We start from the raw sequence: 22605 nt of genomic DNA on the forward strand, positions 1-22605 counted from the left end.
TCTCATCACTGATGTTTCTATCGCTCTCTCTCCCTTCCTCTCTGAAATCAATAACAAATATATACATTTTAAAAAATTTGCTAAGAGTCGAACTTAAAAAAAAGAAAAGTGCGTATGTGATGGACAGGTTAACTAGGTGAGGGCCTCCTCCCCCAGTAGAGGCTTATATCCAATCAGCACCATGCGGCTTCCAGTAGCTGGTGACCTACATGGGAATCGCACCTGGATAGAGCTGGAGCCGGAAAGACTGTCCGCCGAGGGGCCGGGCCCAGTGCCTCCTGTGTTTGCATTGGGACTTGCAGCTGGGGGGGGCGGTCCTCGGGGACCAGGCGCACAGCCTGCCCCCCCCCCAGCTGCAAGTCCCGATGCACGTGCCCCGTGGCTACCAGGGACCCTAGGAAGCAGCTCTGAGGTGGAGGAGGCTGAGGGCAGGGCCAGTTATCGCCACCGAACAGACGCCTTAAAGGGGAAAAGTCTACAGGAGGACACGCCGCCAGGCGACAGGCGAGGGCAGCGGCTTCTCCCCCGGCCACGGCCACGTGTAAACAGGCGGGAGGCGGGGAGGGAGCGAGAGGTCACACAACAGAAATGACAGCAAAGGCGGGAAAGGAGAGAGAGACCCAGCTCCCCCCCCCCTGGAGCGGAGCGTTGGAGAGCCAGGCCCCTAAGGCCCGAGCCCGCGGGACCCGGGGACCCCTCCTGGCACCAGGTGGCTTTCATCAGCCAGAGAATGCCCTGTGCTCTCCCAGGAGAACGTAGTGGTCCGGCGGAGGAGGGAGAGGCTCAGGGCCTCCCTGGGGGTCAGCGCATTGACGGAGGAGGCCCGAGGCTCTGCCAGGGTGGTGGGCTCTGCACAGCGCAACTCCCCCAACTGGCTCCACGACCCCCTACAACTACACCAACCGGCTCCACGACCCCCAACTACACCAACCGGCTCCACGACCCCCTACAACTACACCAACCGGCTCCACAACTCCCTACAACTACACCAACCGGCTACACGACCCCCTACAACTACACCAACCGGCTACACGACCCCCAACTACACCAACCGGCTCCACGACCCCCTACAACTACACCAACCGGCTCCACAACTCCCTACAACTACACCAACCGGCTCCACGACCCCCTACAACTACACCAACCGGCTCCACAACTCCCTACAACTACACCAACCGGCTCCACGACCCCCAACTACACCAACCGGCTCCACAACTCCCTACAACTACACCAACCGGCTACACGACCCCCTACAACTACACCGACCGGCTCCACGACTCCCCAACTACACCAATAGGCTCCACGACTCCCCAACTACACCAATAGGCTCCACGACTCCCCCAACTACACCAATCGGCTCCACGACTCCCAACTACACCAACCGGCTACACGACTCCCTACAACTACACCAATCGGCTCCACGACTCCCCCAACTACACCAACCGGCTCCACGACTCCCCCAGACTACACCGATCAGCCTCACGGGCCTGGCTCCGACCTGGAGGACTCACCGCGCAGCACAGGCAGATGGAGCTCAGGGAGCAGCCCCCGCCGGGCAACAGGGCCACGCTGGCTGAGGCTCAGGAAGAGAAGGAACTGGGGGGAGGAGGGTTCCCGGGACTGAGGGGACTTCCCGGAGGGGCACAGAGGCTGGGCGGATACTAATGTGCTTGAACCAGCGGAGCAGCACCCACACCGGCCCGGCCCCAGCGGCCACCTTCACAGCAGGAGCTGCCTACAGGGGGGTCGGCTATGGGGACCTGGGGAGCAGACCCTCAAGAACCCCAAAAAGACAAGAGAGCCTTCGAGCCCCCCCCCAGCCGAGACCCCCAGCCTCTCTCAGGCCTGGGGATTGGAACTGTCCTGGGTGTAACAGGGAATTTTCCACGGAGGAAAGTTAGTTACCTCTGTGTGTGTGTGTGGGGGGGGGGGGGCGCGTCTGGTTCCAGAACCTTAAATTCAGAAAGGTGTCCCAATGGGATGTCAGCTTTCAGAGGGGGACCCCGCCTGTTTCGTTCAGTGGTTACAGCGGTCCAGTCGCGGACTGAGGGGTTGCCGGTTCGATTCTGGTCAAGCGCACGTACCTGTTGGATCCGGTTGGGGCACGTGCAGGAGGCAACCTGTGCCTCTCTCACATCCGTGTTTCTCTCTCTGTCTCCCGCCCTCCCTTCTACTCTCTCTAAAAATCAATGAAAAAGTATCCCCGGGTGGGGATTAACCAAAAAACAAAACAGTCCGGCGGCCGTGGCTCCGGGGCTGAGCGTCGACCTATGAACCAGGAGGTCAGGGTTCGATTCCAGGTCAGGGCACAGGCCCGGGTTGCAGGCTCCATCCCCAGTGGGGGGCGTGCAGGAGGCAGCGGATCCATGATTCTCTCTCATCACTGATGTTTCCATCTCTCCTCTCCCTTCCTCTCTGAAATTAATAAAAAATATATATATATATTTAAAAACCCACACCCTAGCTGGTTTTGCTCAGTGGATAGAGCGTCGGCCTGTGGACTGAAGGGTCCCAGGTTCGATTCCGGCCAAGGGCACATGCCTGGTGTTGCCAGCTCGATCCCCAGTAGGGGGATGCAGAAGGCAGCCGATCAATGATTCTCTCTCATCATGGATGTTTCTATCTCTCCCCTCTCCCTTCCTCTCTGAAATCAATAAAAATATATTTTTAAAAAGACCCCACAAATTTCAGAGGGGGGACTCTGCGGGGAGGGGTCGGGGGAGAGGGGGGAGGGGGGTGAGTGGGAAAATGGAGCTGGGCACTTGGAGGGAGGGAGGCAGGGGGGGAGGAGGGAGACACACTTTGAAGACCCCCTGGTGTTCCAGAGCATAAGTATTCCCCCCCCACCCCGAAGTGCTGCCTGTGTGTCTCTCCCACCCCAGCATCCGGGGACCTGGGCGCCCGTTCCCTCCCCTCCCCTCGGGCTCCCTGACGCTGCAGGAGTGGACGGTGGGTCCATCAAAGACAGTCACACTAGAGACTCGGACCAGGCCAGGTTCCACGGGCCGGTGCTGGCCAGGGGAGCCGCGAGGCCGTTGGAGTTGGGCCCAGGTCAGAGCCAAGGAGACACCAGCCTCAGCCCGGCCCTGGGTCTGGAGAGCAGACGCACACGCGCTCCTTGCCTTTCGGAGAACACCGGCCGGACGTGCAGGGAGGCGCTGAGAAGCAAAGGACTTGACCTCGTGTCCCCGGAGATGAGAGAGGTGGCCCGACCTCTCTTCCACGTCCTGCCATCGTGCTGCATAAGAATCCACTCCACTCAGAGCCCCGTGCTGTCCGTGAGTGGGTTTCTGTTCTGGGGAAACAGACCTCTTCCAAGTCAGACCGTGGCACCCGAAGAGCAAGCTGCAAACAACAGGCCATCAAAGACAATGTTGGCGCTGGCTGGGGAGATGCCTCGGGGAGTGATGGGTAGTCAGGATTCCCGCCCCCCCCCCCACCACCAAGAGGTCCGAGGGATGAACTGTACCAGCAGCTCATTCATGTTCTTTTAAAAATAGACATATTTTGCCAAAACCGGTTTGGCTCAGTGGATAGAGCGTCGGCCTGCGGACTGAAGGGTCCCGGGTTCGATTCCGGTCAAGGGCATGTACCTTGGTTGCGGACACATCCACAGTGGGAGGTGTGCAGGAGGCAGCTGATCGATGTTTCTCTCTCATCGATGTTTCTAGCTCTCTATCCTTCTCCCTTCCTCTCTGTAAAATATCAATAAAATATATTAAAAAAAAAATAGACATATTTTGCCCCAGCCGGTTTGGCTCAGTGGATAGAGTGTCGGCCTACGGACTGAAGGGTCCTGGGTTCAATTCCAGTCAAGGGCACATGCCTGGGTTGCAGGCTCAATTCCCAGTAGGAGGCAGCCGATCCATGATTCTCTCTCATCATTGATGTTTCTATCTCTCCCTCCCTTTCCCTTCCTCTCTGAAATCAATAAAAATATAAGAAAATATATATATATATATATATATATATATATATACATATTTTGATTGATTTTAGAGAGAGGAAGCAAGAGGTAGAAACATCAAGGATGAGAGGCGGGGACACACGTTTAAATATCCATCATTAAAATAAAATAAAAGGCTCTGGCTGGTGTTGCTCAGTGGATAGAGCGCCGGCCTGCGGACTGAGGGGTCCTGGGTTCGATTCCGGTCAAGGGCACAGGCCCGGGTTGCGGGCTGGATCCCCAGGGTGGGGCGTGCAGGAGGCAGCCGATCCATGATTCTCTCTCATCGTGGATGTTTCTCTCTCTCTCTCCCCCCCTCCTTTCCTCTCTAAAGTCAATAAAAATATATTTAAAAAATAAATAGAAATAAAATAAAAGGAAGTGAATTGATTGGCAAAATAAATGAATGAATGAAGAGAGGTGACAACCTGGGGAGAGTAACTGCAGTCCCCTCCCAAACGCTGGTTCGCACAGAGGCCTAATGAGCCCCAGGAGGCGGGTCTCTGCTGCTCCCCCACCACGATTCCGGCCCCGGCAACCCTCCAGCGGACACATTGTTTACAAAGGGGACACACGAATGGGCAGTTTTCAGCCATTTGGAGGGAGAGGGGATCCCAGCGAGGCTCTGAGCTGAGGGGCCACAGTGGGCTGTTGGGGGGCGAGGCCGCTGGGACGGACCGGGCAGAGCCCAGAGCGGAGCCCCGTGGCCCTGGTCCTCCCCTGGCGGCAGTGCACGTGGGGGAGGTGAGAACCGGGGGCCGGGGCCCGGGAAGATGGGGGCTGCGCTCCTCTCCACGGTGAGGCCCCCCAGGGGCTCGCACAGCGGCCATCCTGCCTCTGTGAGGGCGCACAGAGAAACGTGCCCTGCCTTGTCCCCAGCTCAGACCGAGGTGCGGGCACTGCCACGGGCCACCCCTTCCCATCGGTGCGATGCAGGCCCGGCCACGCCAGGAGCAGCAAGAGCGGGCAAGACCGTGCCGGCTCCACGGCCACTCGGAGCGTAGCTGTGCGGAGCGCAGGCTTTGTGCGGGGTGCCTCCACGCGCCCCGTCTCTGCCTCCACGCGCCCCGTCTCTGTCTCTGTCTCTGCCTCTGCCTCTGTCTCTGTCTCTGCCTCTGTTTCTGTCTCTGTCTCTGCCTCCACCGGAGCTGCTGCGGCTGAGCGCTGGGCAGTGCTCGGAGCTCTCACCACCTGCGTGTCCCGGGGACCTGAGAGGGTTCCTTTTTCCTTGGGATAAAGGCCATCGGCGGGCACCCAGGCGACCAGGGGCCCCTGAACCTGAGCGTGTCTGCGAGGCCGGAGCCCGCTGAGCGCTGTGAAAAGGCGAGGTTCCTTCTGCGGTCTGGTGTAAGGGTGACTCCGCAGCCAACCATTGTCTCTGTTTCTACATTTGCGGACGTGACTTCCTGGGTTGCAGGAGATTTTGTTTTTATTTATTTTTTTAATTTTTTAACTGATTGTGTAATATGTATTTTGATTTCACGGAGGAAGGGAGAGGGAGAGAGAGACAGAAACATCAATGATGAGAGAGAATCCAGGATCGGCTGCCTCCTGCACGCCAACCAACTGGGGGTCGAGCTCACAACCCAGGCAGGTGCCCTTGACAGGAATCGAACCCGGAACCCTTCTGTCCACAGGCCGACGCTCTATCCACTGAGCCACACCGGCCAGGGCAGGAGATTTTATTTTTAGTCCCACCCCCTCCGCATCAGCTTTATATTTTATTGTTTGAGTGATCGATTGCCTGGTTTTATTTTTCTTTTATTTTTAAATCTTTATTGTTGAAAGTATTACATATGTCCCCTTTATCCCCCCTCTAGCCCACCCCCCTCCCCAACCTCCCCATCAGCTTTTTGTAAACACTTGGCCAAAAACACAGTTGTGTTATTTCACCATAAAGAGGTGTTAATCATTGTCCTTATGATCCCATTTTTGAAAAGTGACACTTTTGCCCAACAATCCTCCTTCCGAGGTAAGATCTTCTCACCTTTTTCCAATTGTGAGTATTTACTGGTTTTTATAGTTTCATGCATTAGTTGTGAAATCTACAAAAGCTACAATTTCTATTATCTTTCCTTCCTTGGAGAAACCATAGCGGGGCATTTCCTGATTACCAGTATTTTAGTGGAACTCCTAGTATTTCAGGTGAGTGGACATGATACACCCCTCTGTTCCCGCGCCCGGTTGTGGGGGAATCCCTAACCCCAAAGGTCGCAAAGCAGGAGGAGGACGGGGCCTGAGACACCCGTCCTGATCCCCCCCCGCCCCAGGAGGAGAGACAAATGGGAACCTGGCGTCCCGCCCGGGCGGCCCGCTCTCCCCGCACAGCGCTTCGCAACCGCTGGACCAGCTGGAGACTTGGAAGACGCTCCCTAACGGGACGGCACGCAGACTTATGGGAAATGGAGTCCCGCGGCCCGGGTGGGCCCCGACGGGCGACTTCCGGCGTCCTCGTACGCATGTGCACTCGGGCTGTGTGCGTGTACGCGCAGGCGCCCTGCCGCAGCGCCGCTGTCGCTTCCTGTCCGAGTCCAGGTCACCGCTGCCCCTGGTGCCCAAGCTTCGGCCTGTGTTGGGCGAGGATCCCGGGGCCTGCGGGGCTGGGCGCTGTCCGGTCGGGCCGCCACCCAGCGGGTGCGGGGCTGTGCGCTCAAGAGCTTGCGCGCGCGGGCGGAGTCTGGAGCGGCGACCCCGGAGCCCGCGGGCCAGGCCCGAGGAGCTGGGCGGCGGCGGCGGCGGGGTCGGGCTGGGCCCGTCTGCATCGCGGCGGCCCGGCCGAGGCGCGCGGGGCGGTGAGGCCCCGGGAGGGACGTCCTCCTGAGTGAGTGTGTCCCGAAGGCCCAGAGCCGGCTCCTCGGGGACGCGGCTGGGGAGGCGCAGAGGCGGGGACCCCGGGAGAGAAGCGGCGGCGCCTCGGGAGCCTTGGGGCAGGTCAGCGGGTCCCGACGGGCGGGTCGTGCGTTTGCGGCCCCGGGCAGTTCGGGGTCTTCCCGCCCGCAGTAAGCAGGGCTGGGGACTCGCCCCAGACGAGGACACGCGAGTTTGCGGGAGGGAGCGGGGACCGCTCCCCGGGGATCCGCGTGTCTGAGCCGGAGGGGCAGGCCGCTGGGAGTGGGCGCCCCCCTGCACTTGGGACTTCCCTGTCTCCTGGGGGCCTAGGGGGTCCCAGCCTGGGCTTCGACGGTGCCCCTCCTCCCTGCACCCCAACACCCCTTCCCTGCACCCCAGCACGCCTCGCCCTCCCCAGGTTCCAAACGTGTCTCTAAAGGTCCCCCAGGACCGTGTTCACTGGCCTAAGCGTGTGCCGACTCCCCTTGGAGCCGCCTGTGCAGTCCCGGTGCAGCGCATTAGGTCAGCCTGCAGGGGGCGTCCTCCGCCTCGGTGACGGCGGAAGCGCTTGGGCCTGAGAAGGGCGGTGGCCTGCCCGGGGTGCCCGTGTGTAGGGGGCTTGCTAACAGGACTCACACTCCCAGGGCACGTGTCGTGCCCTGTATTAGAGTTCAGTCAAAGTTTCTTAAGAGATTTTTTTGTTCTCAAGTTCGTACAAAAAATTTAGACTTAGCCCTGCTTGAGTGTATCCCTTTACTCAGAGCATCCTGCAGACTTCTTGATCTTAAGTTGTTAAAAGAGTAAAAAAAATAGATAACTGGAACAAAATTTCTCTTTTTATCTTCTCTCTATATAAAAGCCTAAGCCACCTACCCCCAACCGTCAGGTAGCTATGACGCGCACTGACCACCAGGGGACACGCTCAACGCACAGGCATGGAAACATGGAACAGAGTGATGAATCTCAGAGGGAAGAGATTAACTAAAGATCTTACATGCATACTAGAGGCCTGGTGCATCCGTGCACTAGTAGGGCCTCTCGGCCTGGCCTGCGGGATTGGGCGGACTGGCAGTCTGACATCCCTCAAGGTTCCTGGTTTGCGAGAGGGCGCATGCCAGGCCCAGGGACCCCACCTGTGCACGTGCACGGAGCCTCCACTGTTTAATGATGGGGAATTATTTCAGTAGGCTTTGACGTTCATTCACTAATGAGAGATGTAACCACTCAGTCGCCATATAATGATGTGGGAGTTACAGACACACAGGTGGGCTCTCCCTCATCATTCTCTGTCACTTCTGAAGGTTTAAAGAGAGTCTCCCGAGGTGTCTGATGGGACTTTCTGGGTGAGTCTTTATGCAGGAAGAGTACTTCCTTGGCAGGCCACATCACTAACTTCGTGGCCTGCATTTTCCTTCTTCAGGTCTGCCTCTGGTTTCACAGTCCTCGTTTTCCCAAGAGCAGCAGAAGATGAATACGTCTCTGGTGAGTTTTTCTGGTTACGTGTTTCTTCTTCCCTAGTCTGTTTATAATACATCTTTTGGAGGGGGACAGTCCAAACGTTACAATGGGAACGTAGACCAGATAAGAGAGATGCTCAGACAAAGCACAGAGCAGCAGGTCAGCCCCAGGCATTTACCACGTTTGCACGTGTAGATAGCATGATCCTCCTATGCTCTTAAAGCTTAAGTACAAGTATGCCTCGTGTTCTGACATTCATCACAAAACATGACAAATGCCATCCAATATTTGACTTACATTGACCAGCCAAAACACTTGTTTTCTCGTAGGTTTTAAAGATTTTGTTGATGTCCTAGCCCAGCCGTGGTCAAACTACGGTCTGCGGGCTGGATCTGGCCCGTTCAGCTGTTCTATCTGGCCCGTGGAGCCGAAAGAGCGGAGGGTTCTCTTGCTCTCCCCTCCGCTCCTTTACTTTGAATTTATATTAGTTCACACAAACACTCCATCCATGCTTTTGTTCCGGCCCTCCGGTCCAGTTTAAGAACCCATTGTGGCCCTCGAGTCAAAAAGTTTGCCCACCCCTGTACCTAGCCGGTTTGGCTCAGTGGATAGAACTTCAGCCTGAGGACCAAAGGGTCTCGGGTTCAATTCCGGTCAAGGGCACGTACCTTGGCTGCAGGCTCCTTCCCAGCCCAGGCCCGGGTTGGGGCTCATGCAGGAGGCAACCAATGGATATGTTTCTCTCACATCGATGTTTCTCTCTGTCCCCCTCCCACTCTCCCTATAAATCAATGGAAAAATGTCCTCGGTTGAGGATGAACCAAACAAAAGGTTTCGTTGACGATGTCACTATAATTGTGACATTTAGCCATTCTAAATAACGAGCCCTAAGCCACTGCCATCCATCCTTGTGCCTCTTGTAAGCCAAGGGTACACTGCCCAGGGAGCACTCCACGCATGTAACTTTGCTGGTGACGACAACATTGTTGTGCTGTAGACCCATTGTTGGTAATGCTTGATCCAGGGGTAAAACCAGGGCCACCGGGAGGAGTGGCCCTCTCACCCTTCAAATAAGTCTCCCCAGATCTCCCATCATCTGTTGGGGTTGCACCGCAGACTGTGCAGTGACGTGTCTGGCAAAGATTCCTCACGCCCCATTCATGGTTTATCTGGCAGCCTGCAGCCTTGGTTCTGTCCCTGCCCTCTGACCTGTAAAGGCCCCTGGGATCTAGCCTCGACTCCTGGAGGTTTGCCAGTCCTAGCCTCAGCCACTCCCGCCTCGCCCATCTGCAGTGGCCTGTGTTGGTTTGTGTACAGATCTTTCCTGGGACTTGGTTTGAAGAGGCAGTTCTTTCTCTCAAGGAGCTTCTCTTCTCCTTGCGGCGATAATTCATAAAAGTGGTTGTGGGAGATGACAGCCCCCGGCCCCGCAGTTCCCGGGAAGCTCTGTCGTGAGGGTGAGCACAGCCTGGGCATCACTGTCCCTCCGAGTGGGAGGCTCCGTCACTGGGGGGAGGGCCTGTGCCTGGCGTCGGGATGCTGGCGTTTTCTTTTGCTTTTCTTGCTGACTTATAGTCTCCAGTGTTTATACATTTTTCCAGTGAGTCACATTAGTAAACATTGTTTCCCGAGTTTATTTTGTTTTCCAGGATTACCATATAATTTTGTAATATTTTCATTTTGAAAAATTGAGAACTTGGTATTTTTTAAATTTCCCAAAATGAGCGAGTTTGTGTGGGTGAGATCCCTAGTTCAAGAGCGCCCTCCTCTGTGAGTGTTGGGCGTAGTGTCTTTGGTGGTGGTGGTGGTGGCGGTGGTGGTGGTGGCGGTGGCGGCGGTGAGGAAGAATTCCTTGGTTTGGTGGTTCTTCCATTTCTGTCTGATCTTAGTCTCCCCTCCCTGGCTCTGGAGCCATGTCAGTCGCTTTCTTCAGACAGGCCACACAGGCGGCGTACTAACTCCTGACTGGCGGTGTTTCGTGTCTGAGTGTCTTCCTTTTTCCTGATGTGCAGGAGGAAGGAGGACTCTTGCTGGCTCGGGGACCTTTGGACCAGTCTTTGGCCCCAGGAGGCTCCCACTGTCCCTGGTGAGGCCTGAGGCTGGTTAAAGCCCTCTGGGGGACACTTTTTTCTCCCAGTCTTTACTGGTGGGATCCCGGTGCTTCCTCCTGTTCCTGGCCCGTGACGACGGGCCTCTTGGAAAATGTAAGGCGCCGGTGTTCCCCTCCCGCTGCGGGGAGAGCTCGCTCTGAGGGTGGTGACTGGGCTGGTCACAAAGTGTTCTCACTCCCATGTCCGACGTTCCAGCCTGTGACCACATCCAGCTCTTCGCATTCTGTGACATACAGCTGTCCGGGACAGTTACTGGTCTGAGGGGTCTTCTGAAACATACTGTTAATGGTCGTTCCTTCGTCTTCTGTAACTAACCTAAAGTCCTAAATATCTGCAGTTCTGATTGGTTTCTTAATTCGTTATCCAAGTTCCTGAAACCCACTTTCTTAAAATTAAAAGTGCCCGCAAAGCTGCTTTTTTTTTTTAATCCTCACCCTAGGATATTTTTTTCTATTGATTTTTAGAATCAGTGGGAAGGAGGGGATGGGGGAGGGAGGAGAGAGAGAATTATTGATGTAAGAGAGACACGTCGGACCTTGACTGGGGCTGGGGATCAAACCTGTAACCCAGGTACATGCCCTTGACCGGGAGTCAAATTCAAGACCCTTTGGTGCACAGGCTGACGCTGTAACTACCGAGCAGCACCACCAAGGCAAAGCTGTTTAAGGCAGAGGAAGAACAATGCAGTGTCCCCTCTCCTTGTGCATAAACGTGAACTTGGCCAAGCTACTAGTCCTTAAGGCTGTCACCAAATCACACATTGGTTTACAACAGCCACGGTCGTGCTGTTTGCAAGCGGCGACAGTGCATTCCAAACAGAAATGGTTGCTGACAGTTGCTGTGGCGGGCCCTGGTCGGACCTGCCGCAGGCTCACCCGTGCAGGACAATACAAAACCAGCTGGTGCTGCCTGGCTGGCCTGTCGCTTTGGTAACTGGCAGACATTGCAGATTGGCTCCTGTAAGCTGGAGGGACAGGTCTGGACAGGAACAGCGGCTGGATTTCGGGCATGTTGAGTTTGAGATCCGGGACCTGTCAGGAATTTAGGAGAGAATCTGGGCTGGGGACATCCATTTGGGAAATGCTGACACATAGGTGGTAATTAAATCCATGAGGCCAGATGGGAGCACCATCAGAGCAGTGAATGCAGACAGCAAGGAGTAAAGGACCGAAAAGGGAGCCCAGAGCCCTCCATCTGGGGGTGACTTGGAGGAAGGAGGAGCCGCTGAGGAGACTGAGCAGGAGAGCTGGGAGCAGGACCAACACCATTCGTGTCTGGAAGCAGAATGAAGGCGCAAGTGCCGTTCCCACAGGGCCCCTCAGGGGCAGGCTGCAGCTGCCCGTCAGTCTCCCAGCAGCCAGCAGTGTCTGGCTCGCAGTCAAGACCGTTTCCTTTTGGGTGTGAACTCTGAGTGAGCTCTCTCGGTGTCTGCCTGAGAGCTTTGTTTCCCTTCCACAACCTGTAACATAAAAGTGATACCGGGTCCCTGGTTGCCTCTACCAGTGAGCTCGGTAAGCTCTTGTCCCCGGATGCCTTGTCCACGTCCCCCAATTCCCATCGCGCTGCTCTTACAGGAGCCAGTGTCATTCAAGGACGTGGCCGTGGACTTCACCCAGGAGGAGTGGCAGCAGCTGGGCCCGGAGCAGAAGACCACCTACAGGGACGTGATGCTGGAGAACTACAGCCACCTCGTCTCCGTGGGTGAGCAGAGCGGCTGAGTTGCTAAGACATATGGGATTTCCCACACCTTTTCTGACTTTGAATTTGATGGGATAAACGTGAATAATGTGTTTGGGTCATCAGGCAGGGCATTTACCTCCCCGTGAGTCTTGGCACAGCTCAGAGGGGCCCTTCGGTTGTGTATCTTATAAGGCACCATTTTCTGCAGAAGCCCAGCAGCCAGGCTCAAGTTCTCTCTCGTTTCTGTTAACAGGGTGTCACCTTGTTAAACCGGAAGTTATCCTCAAGCTGGAGCAAGGAGAAGAGCCCTGGAGAATAGAAGGAGAAGTCCTACTTCACAGTCGCCCAGGTGTGTTTGGGAGGCAGCGAGGAGATGACTGCTAACTTGGCAGTGTTTTTCTGGAATTGTTAACGGTTCCAAGCATTTAGAAGTGACTAGAGATGGTTAGCTGTGTGCTTTAGCTACCTGACTCTCACTCCCAAAGACGTCCTCCTCCCCCACAAAAACTTGTTCTAGAGCTTTCCCATGCTTACTTCCCAGAACCAAATCCAGTCACTTCCTCTTAAACCTCGGGTCTCGCTCGCTCTCGCGGCATGTTCAGTAACCCATTGTCGTGGACTCTGTTTCGAGGCATTCGTAAGTCTGTTACTACAACATAACTTATGTGACCTTAAGTTAGCGCTCCACCTCCTTTAACGTGCATCGCCTCAGATGTGTTTCTGTCCCCACGTTCTCTTGTCACTTCTCTCTCTTTGAGGTAAGATCCCAGACCCCCACCGTGCTCAGCCAGTGAAATCTGTTCACCTGTGAGGTCACGTGGGCTTGTGCTGCTCGTTATTCCTGAGCCCCAGGCCTTCCTCAGTGTGGTGGCAGCAGGAACTGGGGCTCCCTCTTTCCCCAAGTGCTGTTCATCTTGTCTCTCCTATTTCCGGTTGCTCTGGTGTCCCCAGTGCCTTCATAATGAGTACAGTGTACAGAGAGGAACTGTGACTCCTTCCCCTCCCGCCCCTCCACAAAGGTAGATCTGCTTCCTCCTCCAGGGGTTTGTTCTGTAAAGGGCTCCTTCTGCCTCAGGTCTCTGGGGTTTCTGTCCATCGGGTTTATGTGCCTTGTCTGCCCTGTCTCGGGGGGTCCACCTTCATTCTACTTGGATTTGCAAGGTGTGTTCACCAGAAGTTCCAGTTCACCTATCACTCATTCCACAGGATGAGCCTGCAGTGATTCCCTGTTCGTTCCTAAAGGAATTAGCTTCCTCATCCTCTGAGAAGCACCACAGTCACAGCCCTGTATTGCCTGGAAAAGTAACTTTCAGTTGTTTCCAAAAACGCTGCTAAACTCCATTTAGTCCACATTACCGAATGTGTTCCGTTCACGTGATCATTGTCCCTACAGCGCTGCCTTTCAGTGGGGTGTGCTTTGTCTGTCCAGATAACACATTCTCCAAGTCGGAGCTCAAATTTTCTAACCCTTCCCTCCTTGAAGTTTTTCCTTTCAACTGTTAGCCTTAACTCTAATCTCTTGACTCCACTCCTAGGTCTGATCAAGGATCTAGTATCTGATGGCATATATTTTAGCTTGAGGCTCATTCCTTCCCTGGAGTCTAACCCTGTAAAGAAAGGAGCATATTCCCCTCGCTGTGGTGTGTAACTTGCAGTACACCGTTATTTCTCCTATTATCCGAGGAGCCAGACAGGTGGCAGAACTTGTTTTTTTTTGTAATATATTTTTATTGATTTTAGAGAAGGGAGAGGGAGAGAGATAATAAACATCAATGATGAGAGGGAATTATTGATTGGCTGCCTCCTGCATGCCCCCTATAGGGGATCGAGTCCACAACCCCAGGCATGTGCCCTTGGCCAGAATTGAACCCGGGACCCTTCAGTCTGCAGGCCGACGCTCTATCCATTGAGCCAAACCGGCTAAGGCGGCAGAACTTCCTTGTCCCTCATTCAGAAGTAATTTACAGGTCATTATTTCTGAGCATGCGTGTTTAGGTCACATCTCATATATCCTGTAGGTACTTGACAGATACCCACATGATTCAGATTACTACTAAGAACAGCTTCTCTGATTTCTATTTAGGGGTTCAAAGATAAAGGAAATAGAGTCATACTTCCTAAGAGATGGGTTTTGGTTAAGAAAAGAGAACAGAGCCCTGTGGAGTAATTTGAAACCCAGAATTTCACATGGGATTTTAATGTTCCACAAGGCTGAATCACTGTGCAAAACGGATTGTGTGGAGAGTAATTACTTTCAACTTTAAAGAAAAATGGAGCTATTGGAGATGAGATAGGATTTGAGAAATGTTTTCTGAAAGCATGGAAACCCCATGAGAGAGGTTTTGAGTAGACCAAGGCTGGAAGTCAAGCAGATGCAAAAGCAGGAACAGAGGCTTGGGGTTGAAAGGGAGCTGGGCATTGGCGGTGCCACAGCATCTTGGGACAAGCTGATACATCAAGCCTACACTGTGAGCTGTCTCTCCCAAGCTGATATGAAATGATGTGTGAAGTTCTGCTTCTCCTCCTCCAAAACAGATCCATCCTTGGAGAGATATTCCAACCCTCCTATCCAGCAGTGCTTCTTGTTCCTGTCACTGGACTCCATTTGCTGGGAGTTCTCTCGTGTCTGTATTATCAGTCATTCATCTGGCATCCTGTCTGCTGTTCTGTGTTTCTATTTTACCTTCTATACCCAGTTTTGAACAAGATCTTATAAAGTAGTAAAAGGTCAAAGATGCTTGTGTCTTTGTCAGTTAATTCCTCCCTTTTGTCACCACTGGGGAGAGGAAGAGGGAGAGGGGGGGGAGAGAGATTTTTCAAACTAAAGAATAAGGGGAGCCCTGGCCATTTTTCTCAGTGGTTAGAGCATCGACCTGAGGACTGAAGGGTTGAGGATTTGATTCCGGTCAAAGGCACGTACGTCAGTTATAGACTCAATTCCCGGCCCTGGTTGGGATATGTGGGGAGGCAACCAGTTGATGTGTCTCTTTCCCATCAATGTTTCTCTCTCTCTCTCTCTCTCTTTCTGTCCCCTCCACCCTTTCCATTCTTTCTAAAAAAAAATAAATAAATGGAAAAAATATCCTAGGGTGAGGATTAACATACACAGAAATAGAATAAGGGGGAAATTATTTTCATCTATGAAGCTAGCATCTATGCCACAACCAAATGCTTATGTACGTCTCATCCCATATCTTATGTAGGAAGATGTACAAAATTTGGTTAATTTTGCCTCTTTTCAGAAGTCTGGAAAGTTGACCTGATAGAGAGAGTCCAGGAAAGTGAAGACAAACATTCCAGGCAAACTCTATCCATCAACAACAAAACCCTGATTGAAGAGAGAGGTGATGTTCTTGGTAAGACTTTTAATGTGGAAATAAACCCTTTTCCTTCAAGAAAAACATCCTATAAATGTGACTCATGTGAAAAGAGCTTAAAATCCACTTCAGAATATATTAGTAGTGACGGAAGCTATGCAAGAATGAAGCCTGATGAATGTAGTGCCTGTGGGAAATCACTTCTCCATGTGAAGCTTGAGAAAACTCACCCAGGGGAGAAATCTTATGAATTTAATCAAAATGGGGAAGCTTATACTCTAAATAAAGAAAGTATTTATCAGAACATTCATATTTTGGAGAAACCCTTTGAATATATTGAATGCCAGAAAGCCTTTCAAAAGGATGCAGTTTTTCTTAACCCTATGGAGAAGCCCTATAAGTGGAATGAATCTGAAATAGCGTTTCTCCAGATGTCAAACCTCAGTGTACATCCAACATCTCATATGGAAATGAAACCCTATGAATGCAATGCATGTGGGAAATCCTTCTGTAAAAAGTCAAAATTCATTATACATCAGAGGACTCACACAGGCGAGAAACCTTATGCATGTAATCAGTGTGGGAAATCCTTCTGCCAAAAGGGAACCCTCACTGTACATCAGAGAACACACACAGGGGAGAAGCCCTATGAATGTAATGAATGTGGGAAAACTTTCTACCAGAAGTTACACCTCATTCAACATCAGAGAACTCACTCAGGAGAGAAGCCCTATGAATGTAGCTATTGTGGAAAATCATTTTGCCAGAAGACGCACCTCACCCAACATCAGAGAACACATTCAGGAGAACGACCCTATGTTTGTCATGACTGTGGAAAAACCTTCTCCCAGAAGTCAGCACTTAATGACCATCATAAAATTCACACAGGCGTGAAACTCTATAAGTGTAATGAATGTGGGAAATGCTTCTGCCGCAAGTCTACCCTCACAACACATCAGAGGACACACACAGGAGAGAAACCCTATGAATGTAATGAATGTGGAAAATTTTTCTCTCGGTTATCATATCTCACTGTACATTATAGAACTCATTCAGGAGAGAAACCCTATGAATGTAATGAATGTGGGAAAACCTTCTACCTGAATTCAGCCCTCATGAGACATCAGAGAGTACACACCGGAGAGAAACCATATGAATGTAATGAATGTGGAAAATTATTCTCCCAGTTGTCATACCTCACTATACATCATAGAACTCACTCAGGAGTGAAACCCTATGAATGTAACGAATGTGGGAAAACCTTCTACCAGAATTCAGCCCTTTGTAGACATCGAAGAATACATAAAGGGGAGAAGCCCTATGAATGTTACATATGTGGGAAATTTTTCTCTCAGATGTCATACCTCACGATACATCATAGAATCCATTCAGGAGAGAAACCTTACGAATGTAATGAATGTGGGAAAACCTTTTGTCAGAATTCAGCCCTTAATCGACATCAGAGAACGCACACTGGAGAGAAAGCCTATGAGTGTTACGAATGTGGAAAATGCTTCTCTCAGATGTCATATCTCACCATACATCATAGAATTCATTCTGGAGAGAAACCCTTTGAATGTAATGAATGTGGAAAGGCCTTCTCTCGAATGTCATACCTTACTGTACATTACAGAACTCATTCAGGAGAGAAACCCTATGAATGTAGCGAATGTGGGAAAAAATTCTACCACAAGTCAGCCTTCAATAGCCATCAAAGGATCCATAGGCGAGGGAATATGAATGTGCTTGATGTGGGAAGGCTTCTCTGAAGTCAGACCTCATTTTACATCAGAGAACCCTTTCAGCGTAATGTCTTTAACTCCTACCTTTGTTAAGTCAGAGTTCACACAGGGGAAAGCGGACCCACCTCTGTGCATTACTCAAACTTGTAATCTGAGAATTCACAGGGTGGAAACCACAACTACAAGACACACGACTTGTTGGATACCAGACTATAAAATGTGCGAACACGTAGAACGTCTATACACTTCCATGGAGTCAGACTGTCACATATCAGGGATTTCATTCCAAGGGGAGATCTGTCATTTTACAGAATGTGGAAAACACTCCTCTGGCAATTATTAATACTAAAAGTTATGTTTCTGTTATAATATGAAGTTTTTTTGTAATATATATATTGTGAATAAATGTACTCCTTGTATAAATAGAAGCTATAAGACTAGATAGCTGATCAGGACCACAATACAGCCACATTAAACTCATACATGAGTGTGTCCTGAGCATGCAGGCCTTTGTTAACTTGCTTTTTAGAATGGTACAGTACAGGGACTGTATGTTCATTTGGAATCATGTTTGAAAAGGCATTGTATCCTTACTGGAATAATTTGTAAGACATGTACAATTAGCTATTTTAATAGTACAGCCATGTTAGTACTTAGTATGCATTGCCATTGAACTAGTATTTGGTATATATAAAGTATGTTTCTTCTTGTACTCTTCCCTAGCACTTACAAATGTATTTGATTATTGTTAATGAACTAACTAAACACTGCCATAATGAAGTCAGTGTTTTTTATAATGTTCACTACTATATCTGAGTCAGCAAGAGATAGAAAATGATGTATAAAATAGATAGAAAACTGCATAGGTAATTTTAAATTGTTAATGCCAGAAGTATCCAGTAGTGAGAAAAAAAAAACTAGTATTCATTGAACTCTATACATTTTAAAACTGAACTTAAAATATTCCTGTTTTTATCTAATTTTGATCTATTTTTATTTGGATGCCTACACAAATGTAAATGTGCAAACCACCATACTATATAATTTAGGAATTATGTGTATTTCATTTGATATGATAGTATTTTCAAACATTGTGCTCTACTCCTTCCTGTTCTGAGTGATTGAAGAACGTGTTCACATGGGTTTGTGGCAGACATTGGTGAGTAACCACCCTTGCCACTTGCTCTTTACTGTTTGCTGGCAGAGCTTGGGTGTCCATTTCTCCTCATGGAACGGGGATAAATCCTGATCAGTTTCAACCAGCAATGATAATCCCTTCCTCATTACCAGCAATGGGCTGGTCTTGGGACCCAATTTTAGACACATGTACAAAGGAGATACCTGACATTATTTTTGGAAAAGGTTTCCTCAAATATTCAAGGAGTCCTGCGGGTGACGTGGAATCTTGCATTGAATGTTGCCTTGCTGGGAAGTGATACTTGGTTATGTCTCAACAATGACGTGTAACTAAAGTGTGGCAGAGCAGAAAGACGAAGAACTGGGGCCCAGAGGGGATGCTTGAGCCACTGGACCAGCCATCCATGGAGCCATTTCGCCTCAGGACTGTTCTTCTGTGAAAGACTCAACATCTTTTCCAGCCAGTGGATTTGGCTTGCTCTTTCATTGATAACTGAAGATACAAAGTGACACTTTTGTAGGAGTTACACAACTGAGAAGTGGACTTTAGGTAATTCATTTATTTTGAGGTGTTGATATAGAGATTTATCTTATTTCCTGTAAATTTTGATGTAAGTAGGTTGAGCATTAGAAACCATTGAGTGTATCTGTTTCCATGAATCGTTACATCACTGACTTAAGGACCTTTGGAACCTGATATAACCTTCCTTTTTATAATGCATGACACAAAGTTTGTTTAGGTTCAGTCATATCATTCATAGATTGTTGCTGCACCGTTAGTTGACAACATATAGTGTAAGGTAAGAACCTACTTTTGTTTCTAGTGGTTAGCCTGATGCCTGTGTTATTTGACTAATTTATTCCTCACCACTGAGAAGAATAGCCACATTTTTTCATTATTTCCACCACTCGTGGCACCTGTTCTGTTGCTCAGCACTTTCCCTCTGTGTCCTAGATGATTGTGCCTGTGCCACATAACAGGACTCAAAGGTCAGGTAGGCTGTAGAGTTCTGTATAAGAACCATGTATTCAGTTCAAGAGGCCACCCCTTCAGTATATCTGTTGAAATGATATCTACCAAGGTTTTCCACACTCCTGTGTTATCATTATAGCTTCTATACACAGTATGCATTTTAAGTAAAATATGTGAAAAGTTTACATGGCTTACCACATTCTTTTCCTCTGACGGAGCCCTACACATAGAAGGGTGGCTGTATGTGTAAATAGTCCTACATGGCCTCTTCAGTAATCCAGAAATGTAATTGTTCAGTTTCCCAAATGTCCATGTTGTCATGTTGTTATATCTCTGAAGTTAGCATGTTCTGGTTTAAGTGGCCCTGTTTCTCCTCTTCCTTTAAGTACTTCTTAAGATATACTTGAAGTAATGGTTTGTCTCAGATTTGATGGAATGGGACATTTGAAAAGGTCTGAACTATTGAGGCTATTGTGGAAGATCCACAGGCCAGAGTTAGTGAAAGAAAGCACATGTGGGCTGGGTCAGACAGAACTGAAAACAGTCCAGACAATGTGAGTACTTGCTTTGTGAACACAGAGACCTCATAATGAGTGGTGTGAGATTAGGAACCCTGAGGGATTTTCAAGGGTTGAGCAAGAGGCCACCCCTTCCTGGCACGTGGAGGTGAGATGCTCTTATTTTTTTAATCGTCCTAGGGTTAGTAAAGCATTGGTTCAATGGTTGCTCCCATGGCTTCTCAAATAGGTCAAAATGAAGACATGGGCCACATTCTACCTGAGACAACAGTCACCCTCTTCATTCCATCTCACAATGCCTGGCTGGGCCCTCCAGACAAGCTCCCCGGAAGAGGCTATGTACCAGGCCACCTGCTTGCAGATGATGGCCAGGTTTATAGAATGCCTCCAGCTAAACAGCAAGGAAATATATTTTTTAATCCTATTGCTTTGTTCTTCTCATCACAGCGATATCTACATCACAAATAAATTGCTTTCCTTTCCTTGAATCTAAAGTCTTAAAATTCCTGCCAAATCGAGGAACTAGCACAGGCTGCTGACTTGTTTCCATAGCCCAACTCTGAGATGCCACTGAAGTAAGAGCAGGTCATGGGCCACAGGACTAGCCTGAATGGGAGCCAGCTCTGCGGGAAGAATGACGTGGCTCCTGCAGGGGAGGTATTGGCGGCCAGATGCTGTTGGGCAGGTTGAAGGAAACTTGTATGGGAATAGTTTTCTACACTCTACACATTCTCGCCCTCCATGGTGCCTTCCTGAGACAGTTGAGCATCAACCTATGAACCAGAAGGTCAGGGTTTGATTCCTGGTTGGAGAGCATGCCCAGGTTGTGGGCTCAATCCCAAGTGTGGGGCTGCAGGAGGCAGCCAATCAATGATTCTCTCTCATCACTGGTGTTTCTATCTTTCCCTCTCTCTTCCTCTGTGAAATCAATGAAAATATCTTTTTTTTAAAAAACACCTTCAACACAGCAAAATGCAACCCACAGCAGGCAGAAAATACTTTCAAATAATTTGGTGGCTTTAGGACCACATGTCCTACACAAATGAGGATCACGTGACCTACATAGACCAGAGCTACTCCCTCTTCATTTACCTGGAAATAGGCTTTTAATCGAATTCCACTTTTCCATCTTAACTTATGAACACAATAATATATACAAAAGCTATGAAATCCACTGGAAAATAAGGGATAAAGAACTCACCTGGGATTTGCTCATTTTTTGTTGTTCTTCGAAGAGTGTGAAAACCTGGGAAGGCATTCCTGGAAACTGGAAGAGGAGGAAAGAGGAACAGAATGAGAGCTGGCAGGCCCTGAAGCACCTCGACTGTCCTCCTAAAAACCTCTACACACCAGCTGGTAACCTTCAACCTTGGAGGAGAGGAAGGTAACATCCGCCCCTTTGTGACTCCTTAAACCTGCAATGTTCACTACTCCTTTAATTATCTGTCTCCCTCTCACTAACACAGAAACATTTAAAACTGAAGTATCAAGGCAGATAATAGCATCTCAAAAGATGAAGTACGATGCCTTAATTAAAACATATTTGGGGAGGGGGGAGATCTACTGTTACAGAAGACCAAAGAAATACCAAGCACGCTTCCTAGAGAAAGGGAGGGACCCCGTTTATTAACACTTGTGGACTCCGGGAATAATTTCCAAGTCAGAGTGAAGAAACATGCAGAGAGCCTGTCTATATATATCCCCCTGGGGTCTTTGTCTTGCAGACATGCCCCCTGCCCCCTTCGTGACCCTGCAGGAAGCCCCCCAGGTGTCAGGCCACACCCAATGGTCCCTCCTGGCACCACCCTAACACCCCCCCCCCCTGCAGGGCAGTGCATTGTTCAGAGCTCCATGGCCTCTGCATTTAGATCTAAGTTCTACAAGACCAGTTTCCTCCTCTCTACAAGGTCTATTTTGTATATCCGAGAATCCTCAGAAAGCTTTGGAAAAGGGGATAGGTGCCCAAACACGGGTCTTTAAAAACAAAACACAACCGTTTCTTCCCCCTGAAACCTGTATCATTTTGTTAACCAGTGTCACCCCAATAAATTCAATAAAAAGGAAAAGAGCCCTTCCCCCCCAAAAAAAATCCTGTTTCTTCTCACTTGAGGGGATGTTTCTCAAAAGGGCCTTTTAGGAGGAAATGTGTTTCCATGTGATTGTGTGAACAGCAAGGCAGGAATTGGGAACCGACTTCTCCCGTTCGCTTCTTATTGATCCTAGACGAGTCATTTCTCCTTTTATATTCTTTTTGGCTTCGGTCAAATGACACAGTCGATGACCCTGCCGACCCTCCCTGAACTGCTCTTGACCCCATAAGATGAAAGCCAGAGCAGCACATGCCCAGATGCTGACACGCTGACTGGACGGACGTCGTTAGGGAGCCGCCCAACTTCCGGACAGAATTCGTGGAGAATGAAGGGAGACGAGGTGCCACTTGGGGGTGGGAGTTGAAGGCAAGAGCTCCCCAACCGCGGAATCCTCCAGCACCCGGACTAGGCGGTGCGATTTCCCGCCAGCCTGTCCATGGCGACCCCCCCGTCCCAGCCCCTTCTCTCTGCTGCAAGGGGGCGCGCAGCTTCTGGGCCGGTGAGCTCGCTCCAGCCCCGGCCCTGCTCTGGGTTTCTGCCGCCGCCTCTGACGGGACCCGGGTCAGAGGCTGGAGAGGAGGGGTTTCTTCGCGGTGAGAGTCCGGCCCCGAAGCCCTTCCTTCAGGCCCCAGGAGAGCGGCTTGGTCCCAGCAGAGCCTAGAAAATCCGATTTGGCCGGAACCTCCGTCGGGGCCCCTGAATCCCCCGGCGGCACTCCTCCCCGCACCAAGCAGGAGCTGGGGACGGAGGCAGGGGGCACGGTGGATGCGCGCCCCCCCCCCCCCCCGCCCCGGACAGGGCAGG

At 50.6% G+C, this 22605-nt stretch overlaps 1 protein-coding gene across 5 annotated transcripts; it reads left to right on the plus strand.

Annotated features, from left to right (window-relative positions):
• The first annotated feature begins 6499 nt into the window (after positions 1-6499).
• On the plus strand, positions 6500-21137 carry ZNF12 (zinc finger protein 12). 5 transcript variants are annotated; one of them, XM_080676351.1, is made up of 6 exons: positions 6801-6877; positions 8196-8257; positions 11919-12045; positions 12278-12373; positions 15267-15380; positions 20947-21137. In XM_080676351.1, exons 2-6 carry the CDS (start codon positions 8243-8245, stop codon positions 21006-21008), a joined length of 414 nt encoding a protein of 137 aa, XP_080532477.1. In that variant the 5' UTR covers positions 6801-6877; positions 8196-8242; the 3' UTR covers positions 21009-21137. The 5 variants fall into 5 exon arrangements, with proteins under 5 accessions (XP_080532476.1, XP_080532478.1, XP_080532477.1 ...); XM_080676350.1 differs by lacking the exons at positions 6801-6877; positions 20947-21137 and adding an exon at positions 6500-6767 and having other exon boundaries at positions 15267-19376; XM_080676352.1 differs by lacking the exons at positions 15267-15380; positions 20947-21137 and adding an exon at positions 14560-14754 and having other exon boundaries at positions 6761-6877.
• Positions 21138-22605: the final 1468 nt, after the last annotated feature.

This window comes from Plecotus auritus, assembly GCF_963455305.1.
Source record: "Plecotus auritus genome assembly, chromosome: 6".
NCBI classification, from domain to species: Eukaryota; Metazoa; Chordata; class Mammalia; order Chiroptera; family Vespertilionidae; genus Plecotus; species Plecotus auritus.

Bases quoted from the DNA above. Each gene is read 5' to 3' on its own strand.
- ZNF12 (XM_080676350.1), top strand. The intron at 12,046-12,277 runs GTGAGCAGAGCG...TTCTGTTAACAG, and splicing joins CAGCCACCTCGTCTCCGTGG to GGTGTCACCTTGTTAAACCG. The intron at 12,374-15,266 runs GTGTGTTTGGGA...GCCTCTTTTCAG, and splicing joins CCTACTTCACAGTCGCCCAG to AAGTCTGGAAAGTTGACCTG.